This window comes from Myotis lucifugus, unplaced genomic scaffold (genome assembly GCF_000147115.1).
Source record: "Myotis lucifugus unplaced genomic scaffold, Myoluc2.0 scaffold_7, whole genome shotgun sequence".
Lineage (NCBI taxonomy): Eukaryota > Metazoa > Chordata > Mammalia > Chiroptera > Vespertilionidae > Myotis > Myotis lucifugus.
The window spans coordinates 19,474,607-19,490,551 of NW_005871055.1; the positions used below are offsets into that span (position 1 = coordinate 19,474,607).

General features: G+C 40.0%; 1 protein-coding gene across 1 annotated transcript in view; it reads left to right on the forward strand.

Moving 5' to 3' along the window:
* Nucleotides 1-11,197, forward strand: part of NBEA (neurobeachin) — a 928,080-nt gene extending 916,883 nt beyond the window's left edge. Inside the window, exons 54-57 of the mRNA XM_006083617.3 lie at nt 4,243-4,344; nt 6,281-6,477; nt 7,286-7,437; nt 9,343-11,197. Of these exons, the coding sequence (XP_006083679.1) occupies nt 4,243-4,344; nt 6,281-6,477; nt 7,286-7,437; nt 9,343-9,433 (542 nt within the window). The 3' untranslated portion in view covers nt 9,434-11,197. The remainder of the gene's footprint in view (nt 1-4,242; nt 4,345-6,280; nt 6,478-7,285; nt 7,438-9,342) is intronic.
* The last annotated feature ends 4,748 nt before the right edge of the window (nt 11,198-15,945 follow it).

Consider the following 15,945-nt stretch of genomic DNA (forward strand, 5'->3'; position numbering starts at 1 on the left):
AAATAAAACCAATTATATGAATTGGTTCCGGGACACGACCCAAATGGGTGTTGGGTCGGGTGGTGTACATCCCACTGTCATAACAGGGGGTTCCGTTGTAGCGAACATTCTATCTTTACCGTTTGTATACTTGGCATGTTTGTCTTTGTGGGAGCAGGCCGATACAACACAACCACACAGGGGGCGGTTGAGATGGGACCAAACCAGCAGGGTGACCGGCAGTTTTGGGCCTCACGGCTACCGAGGGCGGCTGTGGGGGAAGACCAGGCTCGCAGGGGATGCGGTGCGGTGTCTCCAGGCTGGCAGGGGAGCTGTGGGGAGCATCCAAGCCGGCAGGGGGGCATTTGGGGGTGATTAAGGCTGGCAGGGGGGGGCGGGAGGGGCATACAGGATGGCAGGGGAGGGGGCAGTTGGGGGCGCCCTGGCCAGCAGAGGGGGGCAGTTAGGGGTGACCAGGCCGGCGGGGGGGCAGTTAGGGGTGATCAGGCTGACACAGAGAGGCAGTGAGGGGCAATTAGGCTGGCGGGTGGGGCATTTGGGGGCAACCAGGCAGCCAGGCAGGTGAGCAATTAGGAGCCAGCAATCCAGGATTGTGAGAGGGATGTCTGGCTGCCGGTTTAAGCCCGATCCTGGGGATCAGGCTTAAATCGGCAGTTGGACATCCCCCAAGGGGTCCCGGATTGGAGAGGGTACAGGCTGGGCTGAGGGAAACCCTCCCCATGCACGAATTTAGTGCACTGGGCCTCTAGTTGATGTATAAATATGCTTGCCCCGAATCATATTGTTCACATATTTTATAGATGAGTTATCTATGTTGTTACTTTTATTTTATTTTTTTCTTTATTGATTAAGGTATTACATATGTGTCCTTATCCCCCCAATCCCCCCCCCCTCACTCATGCCCTCACCCCCCTGGTATCTGTTTCCATTGGTTATGCTTATATGCATGCATACAAGTCCTTTGGTTGATCTCTCCCCCCTTAACCCAGCCCTCCCCTACCTTCCCTCTGAGGTTTAACGGTCTGATCGATGATGCTTCTCTGTCTCTGGATCTGTTTTTGTTCATCAGTTTATGTTGTTCATTATATTCAACAAATGAGTGAGATCACGTGATAATTATCTTTCTCTGACTGGCTTAATTCGCTTAGCATAATGCTCTCCACTCCATCCATGCTGTTGCAAATGGAAAGAATTCCCTTCTTTTTTACCGCAGTGTAGTTAGTATTCCATTGTGTAGATGTACCACAGTTTTCTAATCCACTCATCTGCTGATGGGCACTTAGGCTATTTCCAAATCTTAGCTATGGTAAATTGTGCTGCTATTAACCTAGGGGGGCATATATCCTTTCTGATTGGTGTTTCTGGTTTCTTGGGATATAATCCTAGAAGTGGGACTACTGGGTCAATTGGGAGTTCCATTTTTAGTTTTTTGAGGAATCTCCATACTGTTTTCCACAGTGGCTGCACCAGTCTGCCTTCCCACCAGCAGTGCACGAGGGTTCCTTTCTCTCTTCATCCTCACCAGCACTTGTCTTTTGTTGATTTGTTGATGATAGCCATTCTGATAGGTGTGAGATGATACCTCATTGTTTTGATTTTCATCTCTCGGATGATTAGTGACTTTGAGCATGTTTTCATATGTCTCTTGGCCTTCTTTCTGTCTTCTTTCGAAAAGTGCTTATTTAAGTCCATTGCCCATTTTTTGATTGGGTTGTTTATCTTTCTTTTGTTAAGTTGTATGGGTTCCCTGTAAATGTTGGAAATTAAACCCTTATCAGTGATAACATTGGTAAATATGTTCTCCCAAGCAGTGGGCTTTCTTGCTGTTTTGTTGATGGTTTCTTTTGCTGTGCAGAAGCTTTTTATTTTGGTGTAGTCCCATTTGTTTATTTTCTCTTTAGTTTCCATTGCCCTAGGAGCTGTTCCAGTGAATCTTTCGGGTCCTCTTTTACTGCCAACACTTGCTCTCTTTTCCCATCCACCAAAGGAACTATCACAGACCTTTCCAGGTTGGCACCATACCCCATTCACCTTCCAGATTTCCTCTGTGACTTTCTACTGTTTTCTTTTCCTCTACACTTTTGTACCCCAAGACCATAGAGGTCCTTCACTTTCCTTCCAAATTGGCTTCTCTAGTTTTCCCAGTAAGACAGTGTTGGCCATGATGCCCTTTCAACTTTGGTAACCCTTTTCACACTGTTTTCATGCAGTTTATTCACCAAATATTCTGATTGTCTCTTAAATTTTTGCAGATTTTTTTGGTCCCTGCTATACTCTGTGCACATACACTTGTTCATCTTCATGCTTTTCACTACTGAGTGCCAGTGGTGAGAGTAAGCCTGTGCAAGGCCAGGGTTGTTTGATGTGTTCTCAACAGTTCCAGGTTATGCCTTATACCTCTACTAGAGGCCCAGTGCCCAAAAATTTGTGCACCCGGGAGGTCCCTCAGCCTGGCCTGTGCCCTCTCGCAGTCTGGGACCCCTCCGGGGATTACCACCTGCTGGCTTAGGCCCGCTCCCTGGGGGATTGGGCCTAAGCTGGCAGTCAGACATCCCTCTGGCAGACCGGGAAACCTTGGGGGATGTCCACTTGCCAATGGGGAGCAGGCCTAGCTGCAGTCGGATATCCTTAGTGCTGCTGAGGAGGCGGGAGAGACTCCCACCACCACCGCTGTACTGGCAGCCGTCAGCCTGTCTTGTGGCTGAGCAGAGCTCCCCCTGTGGGAGCACACTGACCACCAGGGGGCAGCTCCTGCATTGAGCGTTTGCTCCCTGGTGGTCAGTGTGTGTCATAGTGACCAGTGATTCCCAGTTGCTCTGCTGTTAGGGTCAATTTGCATACTACCCTTTTATTATATAGGATAGAGGCCTGGTGCATGGGTGGGGCTAGCTTGTTTGCCCTGAAGGGTGTCCGGGATCAGGGTGTGGGTCCCGCTGGGGTGCCTGGCCAGCCTGGGTGAGGGGCTGATGACTGTTTGCAGGTTGGCCACAGCCCTCAGCCACCCAAGCTCCCAGTGGAGGCTGGCTGGAAGCAGGTATCTGGGGTTTATATAGCTTCTATAATTGAAACTTTGCTGCCTTTTGCGGAGACCACAGCTGGCCAGGACAGGCAAGGGAAGCTTGGCTTCCTCCATCGCCAGGGCAACCAAGCCTCCTGCTTGCTCCAGCTCCGTGGCAGACGGCCGCCATCTTGGTTGAGTTAATTTGCATATAGTCGCTCTGATTGGCTGGTAGGCATGGCTTGGGCGTAGGGAAGGTACAGTCAATTAGCATCTTTGTCTTTTATTAGTGTAGATACTTTCCACTCCTAGCCCACTTGTTGAGTGCCTGTCACTTAGAAGACATTCATTCAATGTTCCTGAAAGCACCTAGCAGTGAAAATACTTACGGCATATAGTTCAGCTGGACTCTTTAGCTGGCTTTGACTTTATTAAGTCAAGAGGAAAATTAAGATGACCATTTCTTCTTTCCTTTCCTACTTTCCTTTCTCTTCAAAAAATCATCCCTGGCCAGTGTGGCTCAGTTGATTGAAATGTCATCCCATAAAACAAAAGGTTGTAGGTTTGATTCCTGGTCACGACACATATCTAGGTATGGGAGGCAACTGGTCAATGTTTATTTCTCATGTTTCTCTCTCACATGAATGTTTCTCTCTCTCTCTCTCATCTCTCTCTCTCTCGTCTCTCTCTCTTTCTCTCTCCCTCCCCCTTCCCCTCTCTCTAAAATCAATAAACATATCCATTGGTGAGGATTTTAAAAAGTCAAAGGTCCTCAGCTTGTTTTGTTGGGACATTTTTAAAGGGGTACGAGCATGCATTTTAAAATTGGATAGCTCTAGGTCTAGTACTTGCTTGCTGTATGAATTTGTACAAGTTATAAACACGGATTTCTTGGCTATAAAAGAAGGATAATAACAGTGCCTAACTCATCTGAATATTGCTGTTATTAAATAAGATAAAGCATGTAAATGCCTTGGCATCTTGGTATCTGTTTTATAACAATAACCAGGAAAAAGGAATAATTATCACCACTTTATAATGTAAGCACATTATATTTGTTACATTATCCAGTCATCTAAACAGGAAACAGCAGAGAGGTTAAGTAACTGGCTTGTGGTAAAACACAGCTAGTAAATGCCATTAACAAACATTAATGATTATTATTTTAAACATTTGATTTAATGGTGTACTTCTTCATTTCTGCCATCAGCATACAGTGACTCTCTGTTGCTATTTCCTTGCAGGTGACTATCCTGCACCAAGGGCTGTTCTCACAGGCCACGACCATGAAGTTGTCTGTGTTTCTGTCTGCGCAGAGCTTGGACTTGTTATCAGTGGTGCTAAAGGTCAGAAGATATTTCTTTCATTTTGGGTCTTTTAAAACTGTACCATCTCCTTAAGTTAACCATGATTCATGATTTTTTTTTTTCCTTTAGGAGGCTCTCTATAGACAAATGTAACCCTAGGATTTTTGCAGCTGTTTAGTTTTAGTATCAATAATTACCAGGACTGATATAATATATATATAAAAAAAAACTTTTATGTTATATAGTATGGTCATCAGCATTCTAGCCAGAATGCTGTAAAATGAAACTGCAGCACTTCCTGTGTGATGCAGCCTTTAAAACTAACATATAAAAATCAAGGAGGATGAAGACAGGGGAAGGTGGCCATGGTGGGAGTCCCATTCACAAATTAAATGGGACTAGGTAGAGGTTGAAAGAAAAGAAAAAATGATCACTTAGGGCAACTATTTTCAACTGGTGTGCCCTGGCAGGCACACTGCTACACGCAGAATTTTGTAATTAGTTTATGTGTGCCGTGAGATGAAAAAAGTTGAAAATTGCTAACTTAGGTTTTTTGTGTGTTTTGTAGCAGAAGTGTTGTTTTAGGAAAAGTCAGGAAACTTGGGTTCTAATTCTGGCTCAGATACTAGTTCTTTATGGGGAGGCTCTGGGGCAGGAAGAAACCTAATCTTAGAGAAACTGAAAGAAAACCAGAGGCTGAGTGATGATGCCACAGAGTTAAAGAGAAAGAAGGCTGAAGAGGTGGGAGGGGCCAGTGGTGCTAGGATTTGTGATTTATTTTATTGTATTATAAGTACAGTGGGAAACTATTGAAGTTTTCTAAGCAAGGTGATGAGATAACTAGGTTTAGTTTTTAGGAGCTTATTCTGTTTGCCTCATATCCATAAAAATAGAAGATATGGAGGGTGGTTTCTTCATTTTTGTATCTAAGCGTAAATAACCCAGAGATATACACATAGAATATTTTCAATAAGTGTCTTTTTAATTAAAAAGAAATACTAACAATACGTGTAATATCATTCTACCTGGTAAAGTTAAAAAAAAAAAGCCAGTAGGCATAGGAAAGAAACATTAATTTTTTGTAGGTGACAGATGACTTTAGAAGTGATGCTATTTTTCTTTCTAATTTTCTATAATACATGTCTTTTACTTTAGTAATCAGGAAAAGACTTAGGTATGGCTTTATAATTTCGCTTATTTTATAATATATGTACCTACTTAAATAAACTGATTGAAAAATAGAAATGTAATTTACCTACAGTTTTTGTAGGTTTTTAGATGGGCAGGGAAGGCCATACCAAACTATGTTAACAAATTATTTTTATGAGTTTGTAAATTTTTTATCTTATCAACACAATTTCTACAGGGGAGAACACAATTGGAGCAAATAAGTCACTCCCCATACTACTTTTACACTTCTGCCTCACTATTCATTTATTCAAAAGATAAAAAGCATAACTATAATCTGAATTACTTGATTAATTATTTTTAATTTGCTTCTTACATTTTATGTATAAACTATAGAAAATGTAAAACTTAATACTGATAATAATGTATTTAGGTGATACAAATGTTAGAATTTTGATACACTAAACAAAATTAGCAATTGTTTTGATGATTCTCCTAAACTTTAAAGAAAATATTTTTAAAAGCACATTAAGAAAAAATTTGGGGGTCATATAGTTTTTTATTCTCACATAATCTATGAACTATATCCTTTTTATAGAGGAAAAGACCAAGTTTTTAACCGGATAAAAATTTTGGAAGATATGTGTGTGTTATTTAATAGTTCTCTGTTTTTGTTCCATTCAAACATAACATCGACTCTTGGCTCTTGCCAGCATACTTCTTTCTTATTGTCTACCTTCTCTCACACATCTGAGTGTATACCAGGGATGGTTTGCGGATTTATGGTCGCTAATATGTGACTTGTCATCACCAATGACTCTGGCCATTGATGCCCTCCATTCTGCAGAGGGCCCTTGCCTTGTCCACACAATTACTGGAGATTTGCTGAGAGCCCTTGAAGGACCAGAAAACTGCTTGTTCCCGCGCTTGATTTCTGTCTCCAGTGAAGGCCACTGTATCATATACTACGAACGAGGGCGATTCAGCAATTTCAGTATTAATGGGAAGCTTTTGGCTCAAATGGAAATCAATGATTCAACACGGGTAAATCTGCATGTTTAGTACTAAATAGAGACTAAAACCAACAGATTAAATATTAACTATTTTAAGTGATTTATATTAGGATTCATAATAGAATTTATCTGATATTCAATAAATATGTGCTGGTTTTAAAGACATATAAATTCATATAAGTTCTTTACATTCTACCAAGGGTGACTGGATTCTTTGAACAAACCCAAAGTTCATTTAATCCCAAGTAATTAATTCAGTGAATTAGGCTTTGCAGATAATAGCTGCTGTTTGATTAGAGGTTAGACTCTTAAAGAGATGTTTTAAAACTCCTTTTACACAGTTTTAAACAGCTGTGTCAGTGCTGTATCCCCTGAGTTTTTGTAAAAGAATCTTACCTTTAGGACCGTAGACCAAAATTACATATACCAAATTATCCTTCATTCACAAATAAATTGTAATCCCTGGTTTATCATTATTAAAAACTGTATTGAAATATGCTTCTGCCATTTGTTATAAAAGTCTTAACATTGTTAATATTCGGGGCTTAACAAAACATCATGTTACTTCGTTCTCAACTTCTTCCTGGATTAGATTGATAATATTCTCTTTGGGACTTCTGTTATTTTGTAACATAAATTGGTTTTAATAAGATCCTTTGTTTATATAATACCTTTGATGAATTCCACATTGGAAATTCCATGGATCAGACTTTAGAAAACTTGGACAAATGACTAAAAGTTGATGATAATTACAAGGGAATTATATTGAGTACTTTTTAGTACTGACCACTGATTGGGAAACACTGGGAGAAATGTCTGTTTTTCTGCCTTTTCTGAAGGCAATTCTCCTGAGCAGTGATGGCCAGAACCTGGTGACCGGAGGGGACAATGGTGTGGTCGAAGTCTGGCAGGCCTGTGACTTCAAGCAGCTGTACATTTACCCTGGATGTGACGCTGGCATTAGAGCAATGGATTTATCCCATGACCAGAGGTGAGCCACGAGGGGAAGTGTAATCATGGGAAGTTCTTTACATTCTACCAAGGGTGAAACATGCTGTAAGATTCCAGCATCCAGATGGAAGAAAGACTAGTTCAGAAAAGGGTAAGTTGAAGAGAGGAGTAAGTGCTGTAATAGAAGATTCTGGCAAGAGGAAAACAGAAGACAAAAAGAAAACAAAGGGAATAGGGAGTCTGAAAACGAACAGGCACAGCCAGACACTGCCCCAAACAGAATAATCCCATCAACATCTCTGCTCTCCTACCCTCCCCCAGGCTCGGCCAGGCCTCCCTGGCTTACACGATGTGAAGGAGACAGTTTCAGCAGAGCTGAGCTTCAGCTTCAGGCGTACTTCCCACTAACTAATTACCAGAAAAATGTACAGTGTAGACTACAGTTGGCGCCTGCTTTAAAAGATGCAAGGCACTTCCTCATTCCTCAAAACAACCCCGCCCCATTTTCTTATTTACATTTTTCTCAATTATGTTATTTTATTGAGTTTTATGGTTTTCCCTGAGAACTACAATCTTTTCTTAATTAATATGATTTTTCATTGTTCCTTAGTTTGCAACATGATTTTGCTATTTCCTAAAATTTACTTTTGGGTTTATTATATAGTGAAAAAACTATTTAGAATATAAAATCTTAAAATTCTTAAATTTTAAAAATAAATTAAAACTGTATAATTTTAATATGGTATGTAATTTCTCATGTTTTGCTATACACAGAGTGGGGCAAAAGTAGGTTTATAGTTGTGAATATGTGAAACAAAGATTATTCTTATATTGTTATTTATTAATTATTATATTGTTTTCCATATGAACAACTGTAAACCAACTTTTGCTCCACCCTCTATTTAACAGAAAAAAGAAAAGCTTATTAATCAACTTTTTCAACTATATGTATATTCTTTATAAGAATATTGATTTTAAAATATTATAAATATTAAGGCTTATGTAATAAATTTAACAAAACATCTTTATAATATAGTAAAATGGTATTGAAGTAATAAAAAAAGCATAATTTAGTTTGAAGAAGGGATATTTCATCTGCAGCTCAGCCTGTTTTTAAAGAAAATTTAAGCAGATTATTCTTAGAGTGTTCTAAGATGCTGTAGTCTATATTAATGAATAAATAGGAATGGCTTACTGGGTAATTACTTCTATATGCAAGGATGTTTCTAAAGTATTTGAAGTAATTTGTGTTCTTAAGTAGTTGAACTGTTCTCTTTAATATTCTTACTTATTCATCATATATTCAGGTTGCAAACATTTGCTACCACCATCATAGATTAAGCAGGATACAACACATAACAAGATTACTGGCCCCAAAGAGCTCAAATAACCAAAATTGTATGTGAGAGAAGCAGGGACAAAATAATAGACCTGATACTTCTTGAAGGGTGGGGAGGGTAGTAAAGGCTTTCTCTAGGTGTGGGGAGGTGGGTCAATCAGAGAGCATATGCAAAGTCACAGTAGAGTCAGGGATCACTGAAGGAGGAGTAAGGAAAGATACTATCAAGTTTCTATGTCCTTATAAAAAACAAAAATAATCTCATCCTTAATTTCAGTTTTTTTGTGTTTTATAATTCCCTATGTTGGACTTATAGCACATGCACATAAGTTATGAATTGGTAGATAAACATATATTGAGGGTGCATACTCCAAAGTGCTTATCTGACAAGATGTCCTATCAAATGTTTAGCGATACTTGGTCTGGCAGTTCAGGTATGTGGGGTTGATTTAGCTTCACTCAGGAGAACCACAAATACATTTTAATCCTGTCTCAGTGAACATGCATTGAGATGTGGTGAACTTTGAGATCATGATCATGTCTAGTGTAAAATAGCAACCACATCAGTGATTTGTGTCACTCTTAATTCTGTCTCTGCTTTCCCAGGACTCTGATCACTGGCATGGCTTCTGGTAGCATTGTAGCTTTCAATATAGATTTTAATCGGTGGCATTATGAGCACCAGAATAGATACTGAAGATAAATGAAGAACCAAAAGCCAAGTTAAAACTGAGAGCACAAGTGCTGCATGGAAAGGCAATATCTCTGGTGGAAAAACTCGTCTCCATCACCTCCGTATGTACATTCCATCACACCCAGCAATAGCTGTACATTGTAGTCAGCAGCCATTTTACTTTGTGTATTTTTTCATGACTAAATACCAGCTGCTACCAAGCAAGCTTATATCATGTAAATTATAAGAATTGGGAAATGTTTTGGTAATTATTTCATATATTGTGGTTAAATGAGAAAAGGTAGTAGGACGCACAAGAGACTTTTGACAATTCTGAGGAACCTCGTGTCCAGTTGTTACAAAGTTAAGCTCTGAACCTAACCTGCATCCCATTTCCAGCCTCTTTTCAAGCTGAGGAAAAAAACAAAAAACATGTTTGATACTTTGTACATCAGATGCATCTTATTTAAAGGGATACTTTTGTAAAAGTAAAACCTTGTATAAAAAAACAACCACAATGTTTCTTAATTTTATTGTGGAGTTACAACTTGCATGCTCTTTAACCCTGATGTCTTGATGGAAAAGGTGCATCCATACTATGAAACAGAAAGATCTGTCCAAGGACACAGCTCATATAAAACGGTTGTATTTGGGATCAATCGGTAATCTTTGACATTTTCGCTAAAATATAGTATGTACTTTTTAATCTAAATTCATCCCTTCTAAGTGAAATTTGGTCATAAAACATTTGGATACTAAGCCATTATTTGCCATTTTTTGGTACTTTATACAAAGAAAATTCAGCCCCACCCATCGTAATTTGAAGACACAGCAGAAAGGGGAATTAGGGATGAGGTCTGGGTTTTTATTGTATAAATAGAGTCATGATCATTAGTTCAATAGTAATGACTTCCCAGCTTCTGGACATTTCATCCAGAGTCATCTGCTGGCTTAGTCTCTGTACATTAGGGGAAGATAATCTGATGCTTTTTGGTTGTTGTTGTTGTTGCTGTTTTGTTTTTCTCTTTGGTTCTTGAATAGCTTAGTTTCTTTAATAACAAGTTGGACTTAATCATAACAATAACTAAAGTTATTATTTTAGGTTTCTGTGAAATTCTCACCTAAAGCCACATTCCTAGTCTAAGGCACTTCATCTTTTATGATATAAAATTATGGCTATCAAATTATTTTCCATACATTGTACTGATCAAGTTATATACCCAAGGGTATAAACACTTTATTTATGTTTCTTCTTTGTATATTTGGTGACTGTATTGTCATAGATGTACATATTGTGTCAGTAGGGCTATGAGGCATGTTACAGGAATGTAATTTTCTCAGAATCTACACTTACTTGCAGTCATTTGTTTAAAAAGATAAAACAGAATAATGGTTTCTTTCTATTGGCACTTTGCACCAGAAACATATCATTATTTATTTATGTGATTACTTATTTGTTATTCACCTGTACTAGTAAGTTTTAGAACTGAATTCCTTCTTCATTGTTGTTTGTATTTATGAAATCCTGAAATTCTGGGGAATCAGAGTAATGATTAAGTTATTCATCACCAGGCTGTAAGCAATATCTTGAGTTTGTAGCTTAGAATTGGGAGGACACAGAACATCTGGAAGACAAGTTCATTTCATCTTGAGATCATGGTGGAATATTTTGGATATATAAATTCCTTAAGCTATTGTAACCATGTTTTATTGCAAAGATGTAAAATACGCCAGATGTGTGTGAGTTGGATATCAACAAATGAAAAATAAAATATGCAAAGAATTGACTGATTGCTTTACATTTCTTTGGACACTTCACTTACATGCATTCATTATGTTGTCATACAAGTTTAAGAAATGAACATCACCTTGTATAAAAGCCTACAGCATCTAAAACATGAAATCGTGTCCTAATGAGGTTCTGTCATTTGCTAAAACATGAGCCGCTCTGCTTGGCCATCTGGCAGGGATTTGGGGCATCAGTGATTGGAGGGAAACCGCCCTTGTTGTTTCTTCTATATAATCCACATTGGGTGTTATTATTTTTTTTCCTAAGGAACTAAATGCAGGTGATGGTGTAGGGTTTAATTTCTCATTACATGAATATTATCAGATAATGCTATAATCATTTGAACCACACTTTCTAGAATTTCTCATCCACCAGGCATGACCAGGACTGACAGGCCTGGAGGAGCAGGGTGGACAGCAGGAGCCATGCTGGGGAACTTCTGTAATTCAAATTGGTGTGGGCAATGGGGGCAGCAACCTAAACAGGCCCAAGGAGTGACAAAACTGCAAGTAAACTGTCATCTGCATTCCCAGGACAAAAGGGACAGAACCAACAGTAGCCCAAAAGAGGCTTGCTACTATCACTGTCCCTCCTAGCCTCACACCAGAAGTCTGTCAGTCATCGTAAGCCCACTGGCTCCCTAAACCCAGCCTTCTTGCAGGCCAGCTGGTTGTTACCTACAGGTCTCTTTAAATTAATACACACCCCTTCCAGAACCATCATCTGGATTGTCACCAAAATCTTGACCAATATCTGAGTCTCACATCAAACCTCTCCCTAACATAGTCCATCCTGCTGCCAGAGGGTCCAACTACACTATCAACCTAGTCCTTCCTCTGCTGAGCGCCCTGCGTGGCTCCCCATATTAGTAAGCTCTGCTGGGTAAAAAATGGCTTGGGAGCTTATTTTTAAGAGCAGAATCTATGCTTCCAGGTGATTCTGAGGTGAATCATCCTTGGGCATATTTTCAATAGTATTAATGTAAGGAATGAGGTCCAAACTCAGTTGAGCACAGAAGTGAGGAGGGAAGCATTCTTGGCTGTCATCCTGATAATCTCACCTCAGGCAAACCCACCTATTTATGAGTCCCTGAGAATGGCCCTGCCTTGGTCCCTAGTGTCTTTCCTGCCCAGAGAGCTCCTCTTTGCCTGTACTATCTAGTTGAACTCCTTGAGGTAAATTGACCTAAACCAATTTGGTCAGGCACAATCTTTTGGGCAGGTAAAGGGAGCCCCCATACCCCAAATTCTCACTATGTGATGATGAAATCAGTTCTCAAGACCAATTTCTGCCACATATGATATCTTTTCATCAAACACATTTCAGCAAGGAAGCATAAAACCTCTTTTCTGTGAGCTTGAGAGGTCCAGTACCTTTTGAGGTGATCTGCCAATCATTTTCCCCAGAAGGTTCACTGGAAGAAGACACACCAATATTGGAGAAGCAGGATCCTATTATTCTTGTAATGCCACCAGCAACGAGAATCTTCCAAACCTTCATTTAGGTATCAAACCTCGGGCATAATGCTAAAAGCACAGTTAAATCTTGGTTCTCAAAAGCCTCTCATCGAGAACAATACGGTTCTCGACCAAGTTGTTCATGGGAAAAAAATGTCTACTTTGTAGAACAAAACTTTGGTTTTCAACCTGACAACCCTTTCATGCTACTTCAGCATGACAAAAAGCATCTCTCAGGCAACAAAGGAGAGAATGCTTTTGTTGCTGGCAAAATTGAGGATTAGCACAATTTTATTTATTTTTTTTTAAATATATTTTATTGATTTTTCACAGAGAGAAAGGGAGAGGGATAGAGAGTTAGAAACATCGATGAGAGAGAAACATCGACCAGCTGCCTCCTGCACACTCCCCACTGGGGATGTGCCTGCAACCAAGGTACATGCCCTTGGCCGGAATCGAACCTGGGACCCTTGAGTCCACAGGCCGACGCTCTATCCACTGAGCCAAACCGGTTAGGGCAATTTTAAAACATAAAGAGGCCATCAAGAATGCTGATGTTGCTAAGGGTGTGAAAGGGTTCACAAAACAATGATCACAGGCAATTGAAGAGGTAGAAAAACTGTTGTTGATTTGGATAAATGAAAAGCATTTAGCCGGTGACAGCATCCAGGGTACGAAAAAGCAAAGATGCTGCATACTGACCTCCTGAAAGACACCCCTGGAAGGAGTGCTGAAAGTGATTTGTTTAAGGCTAAGAGAGGGTGTCCAATAAATTTTTAAAAAGAAGTGTTTATTTCAATATTAAACCAAATATTAGACATTCACTGTATATGAGAAAGGTTAAAACAGGGAATCATTTGTGGGTCTGGAATGGATTAATTCAATTTACATTATTTCTAATGGGAAAAAATGATTCAGTTTTCAAACAAATCACTTCTTGAGCAGCCTTCCTGGACAAATTAAGTCCAAGAGCTGAGGTGTTACCATGTAGGCTAAAAGCCACAGTAGATCTGTACACTCTAATTATGGACTGCTGGAAAGGTCTCTGAAATACTGTAGCCAGTGTATATTGAATTCACATATAGGGTGTCCAAAAAAATGTATACACACACTTTGAATAATATAAAGGCAGTGTTTATTAAAATATATTTGATTTTCATAATTGAGCTATCAACTGTTAAAGTGTGTATTCATTTTTTGGGGGACACCCTGTTTATTAAATACCACTAATTTAATCAATAAAAGATCATTTATATCATCCATTATGCTAATTAAGAAGCCAATAATTACACCATTTTTAGTATTCACTATTTTAACTAATAAAGCTTCTGGCTTCCTTTGCTTTAAGGAAGCTGGAGTCTGGGTCTTGTCTTTACATTGAGACCCTTCTGATTAAATAATCTGGAGTATCAATTTCTGATCAGGGCAACTGACTGACCACTAGAATTCAGTATAAATTAGCACATATTATTACCTTGTCTATACTGGATATTTTAAAGTAAATTACAACCTCTTAGCACTTCTTTCTACTCATTGTTATAGACTCAGCTCAAATGTTTCTTCCTGTGTGAGGCCTTGCCTGCCCACTGGGTTAGCTTTCCCACACTTGGCATGGCCTTGTCACTGCACTGACTAGTGCATTGTCATAGTATACTTGCCTCTCCTCCCTGGTGACTGTGAGCTTCTTAGACAATGGAAAGTTTTACCTTGTATCCTTAAGTAGATTGTCAATACATGTAGTTTTGCTGAATGTGTGGATAAACAGATAAATACCAGACCCTGGGTAAAGTGACAAAGTTGGCTGGGATGCTCAGGAGCCTACCAACTCCCCTCTTCCCACTGCCCTTGGGGCCCTGAGGCCTCAGGTTGTCCTCTCCCACCTCACACTATGGTCACTCCAGAGAGCTCTATGCTCCAAGCACCACCACAGGCATGACCCTTTACAAGCCAGGTTCAAGAAATCATTAATTATAGCATAACACTCCCATTGCTACAAAAGAAGGTATAAATTACTGCTCTTATCCACATTCATCCATTGGAAGAAACGGGAGTTGACACATGATTTGGGGTTGGAGCTTCTCCTGGGATTCTGGCTCCTCTCTCTGGAAAGAACTTGTTAATTCCCTCATCAGTTAAAATGGGGATGATGATGCCTACAGTAAATGTTATTTTGGAGATCAAAATTCCTAGCATCTGTCCAGCACTTTGTGGAGTGTCTGGCTCTCATCAGAGTTCAGCAGATGGTCACTGCCTTCCACATCTCATGAATATGTCTCATTTTCATGTGCTTGGAACCCTTTTCCCTAGTTATCTGCTATGTACCTTTGAGGGAAAAACTTTTCCTCCATTTCCTGTCATGTAATTTACTGGGACCAGATCCCTGGGACCTACTCAAGCCTGTCCAACCATGTGACCTCCATCTGGAGACTTCAGTGATTGGTCAGGGGTAAGTCTACCAGAGCCTTTCCCTGAATTTTTTATATTCTGAAGTGAGGGAGAGAAGTCTTCTCCTCTCTGGTGTCACTAATCTGTCACTAAGAAACCAGGGCCTGCTAGCAACCACATTCCCCATTGAGTAGAGAAAGCCTGTTTGCAGTAGGTGAGAATAAAGCCATAAGAAATGAAGCATCATGTGCTGAGGCTCAGTTTTCTAGGTGTACAATACATAGAGCCCTTGTACAGATTTCATGTTTTCAAATCATGAGGTACTCCATAAACATGAGCCCTTACCACCAAACGAGAGCACCTCAGGCACCAGGTCAAGTGCATTTGGGACATGGCCAAAACTTACAGGAGAGGCTGGGTTTTTTGTTGTTGTTTTTTTATGGAGTCTAAGCTCTCTGTGAGAGAGGCTGAGCTGCAGCTTCCTGCTACCACATGTAGACACAAATTAGGATTTGAACTCTGTTTAGCACCTACTAAGAAAGAAATATTTTGTTTGGTTTAATTCTGTTATTTTGTAATGCCTCTTCTCAGTCAGCACAGAAACAAAATCAGGAAGCCAGTCAATGCCACTGGGAGAGCCAGCTGCTTACAGGGCCTTCTCAGATCATTCTTCTGGATAATGAAATGTTTTCTCTGTTTGTGCCCACAGCCTGGTAGGGAAAGCTATGGTTAGAAGCTTGGATGCCTCTGTACAGACTTTCCTCCTCTCTGGAAGCAAGAGATTCCCATAGGAACCAAGGGGCTTCTGCCACTGCAGGCTAGACAGGTCTGAGCCAGCACTTCTTATTAGAAGGTGACTACAGGAAGGTCAAGCTCTCCATGCTGGGAGAGGCCTGGGGATGACA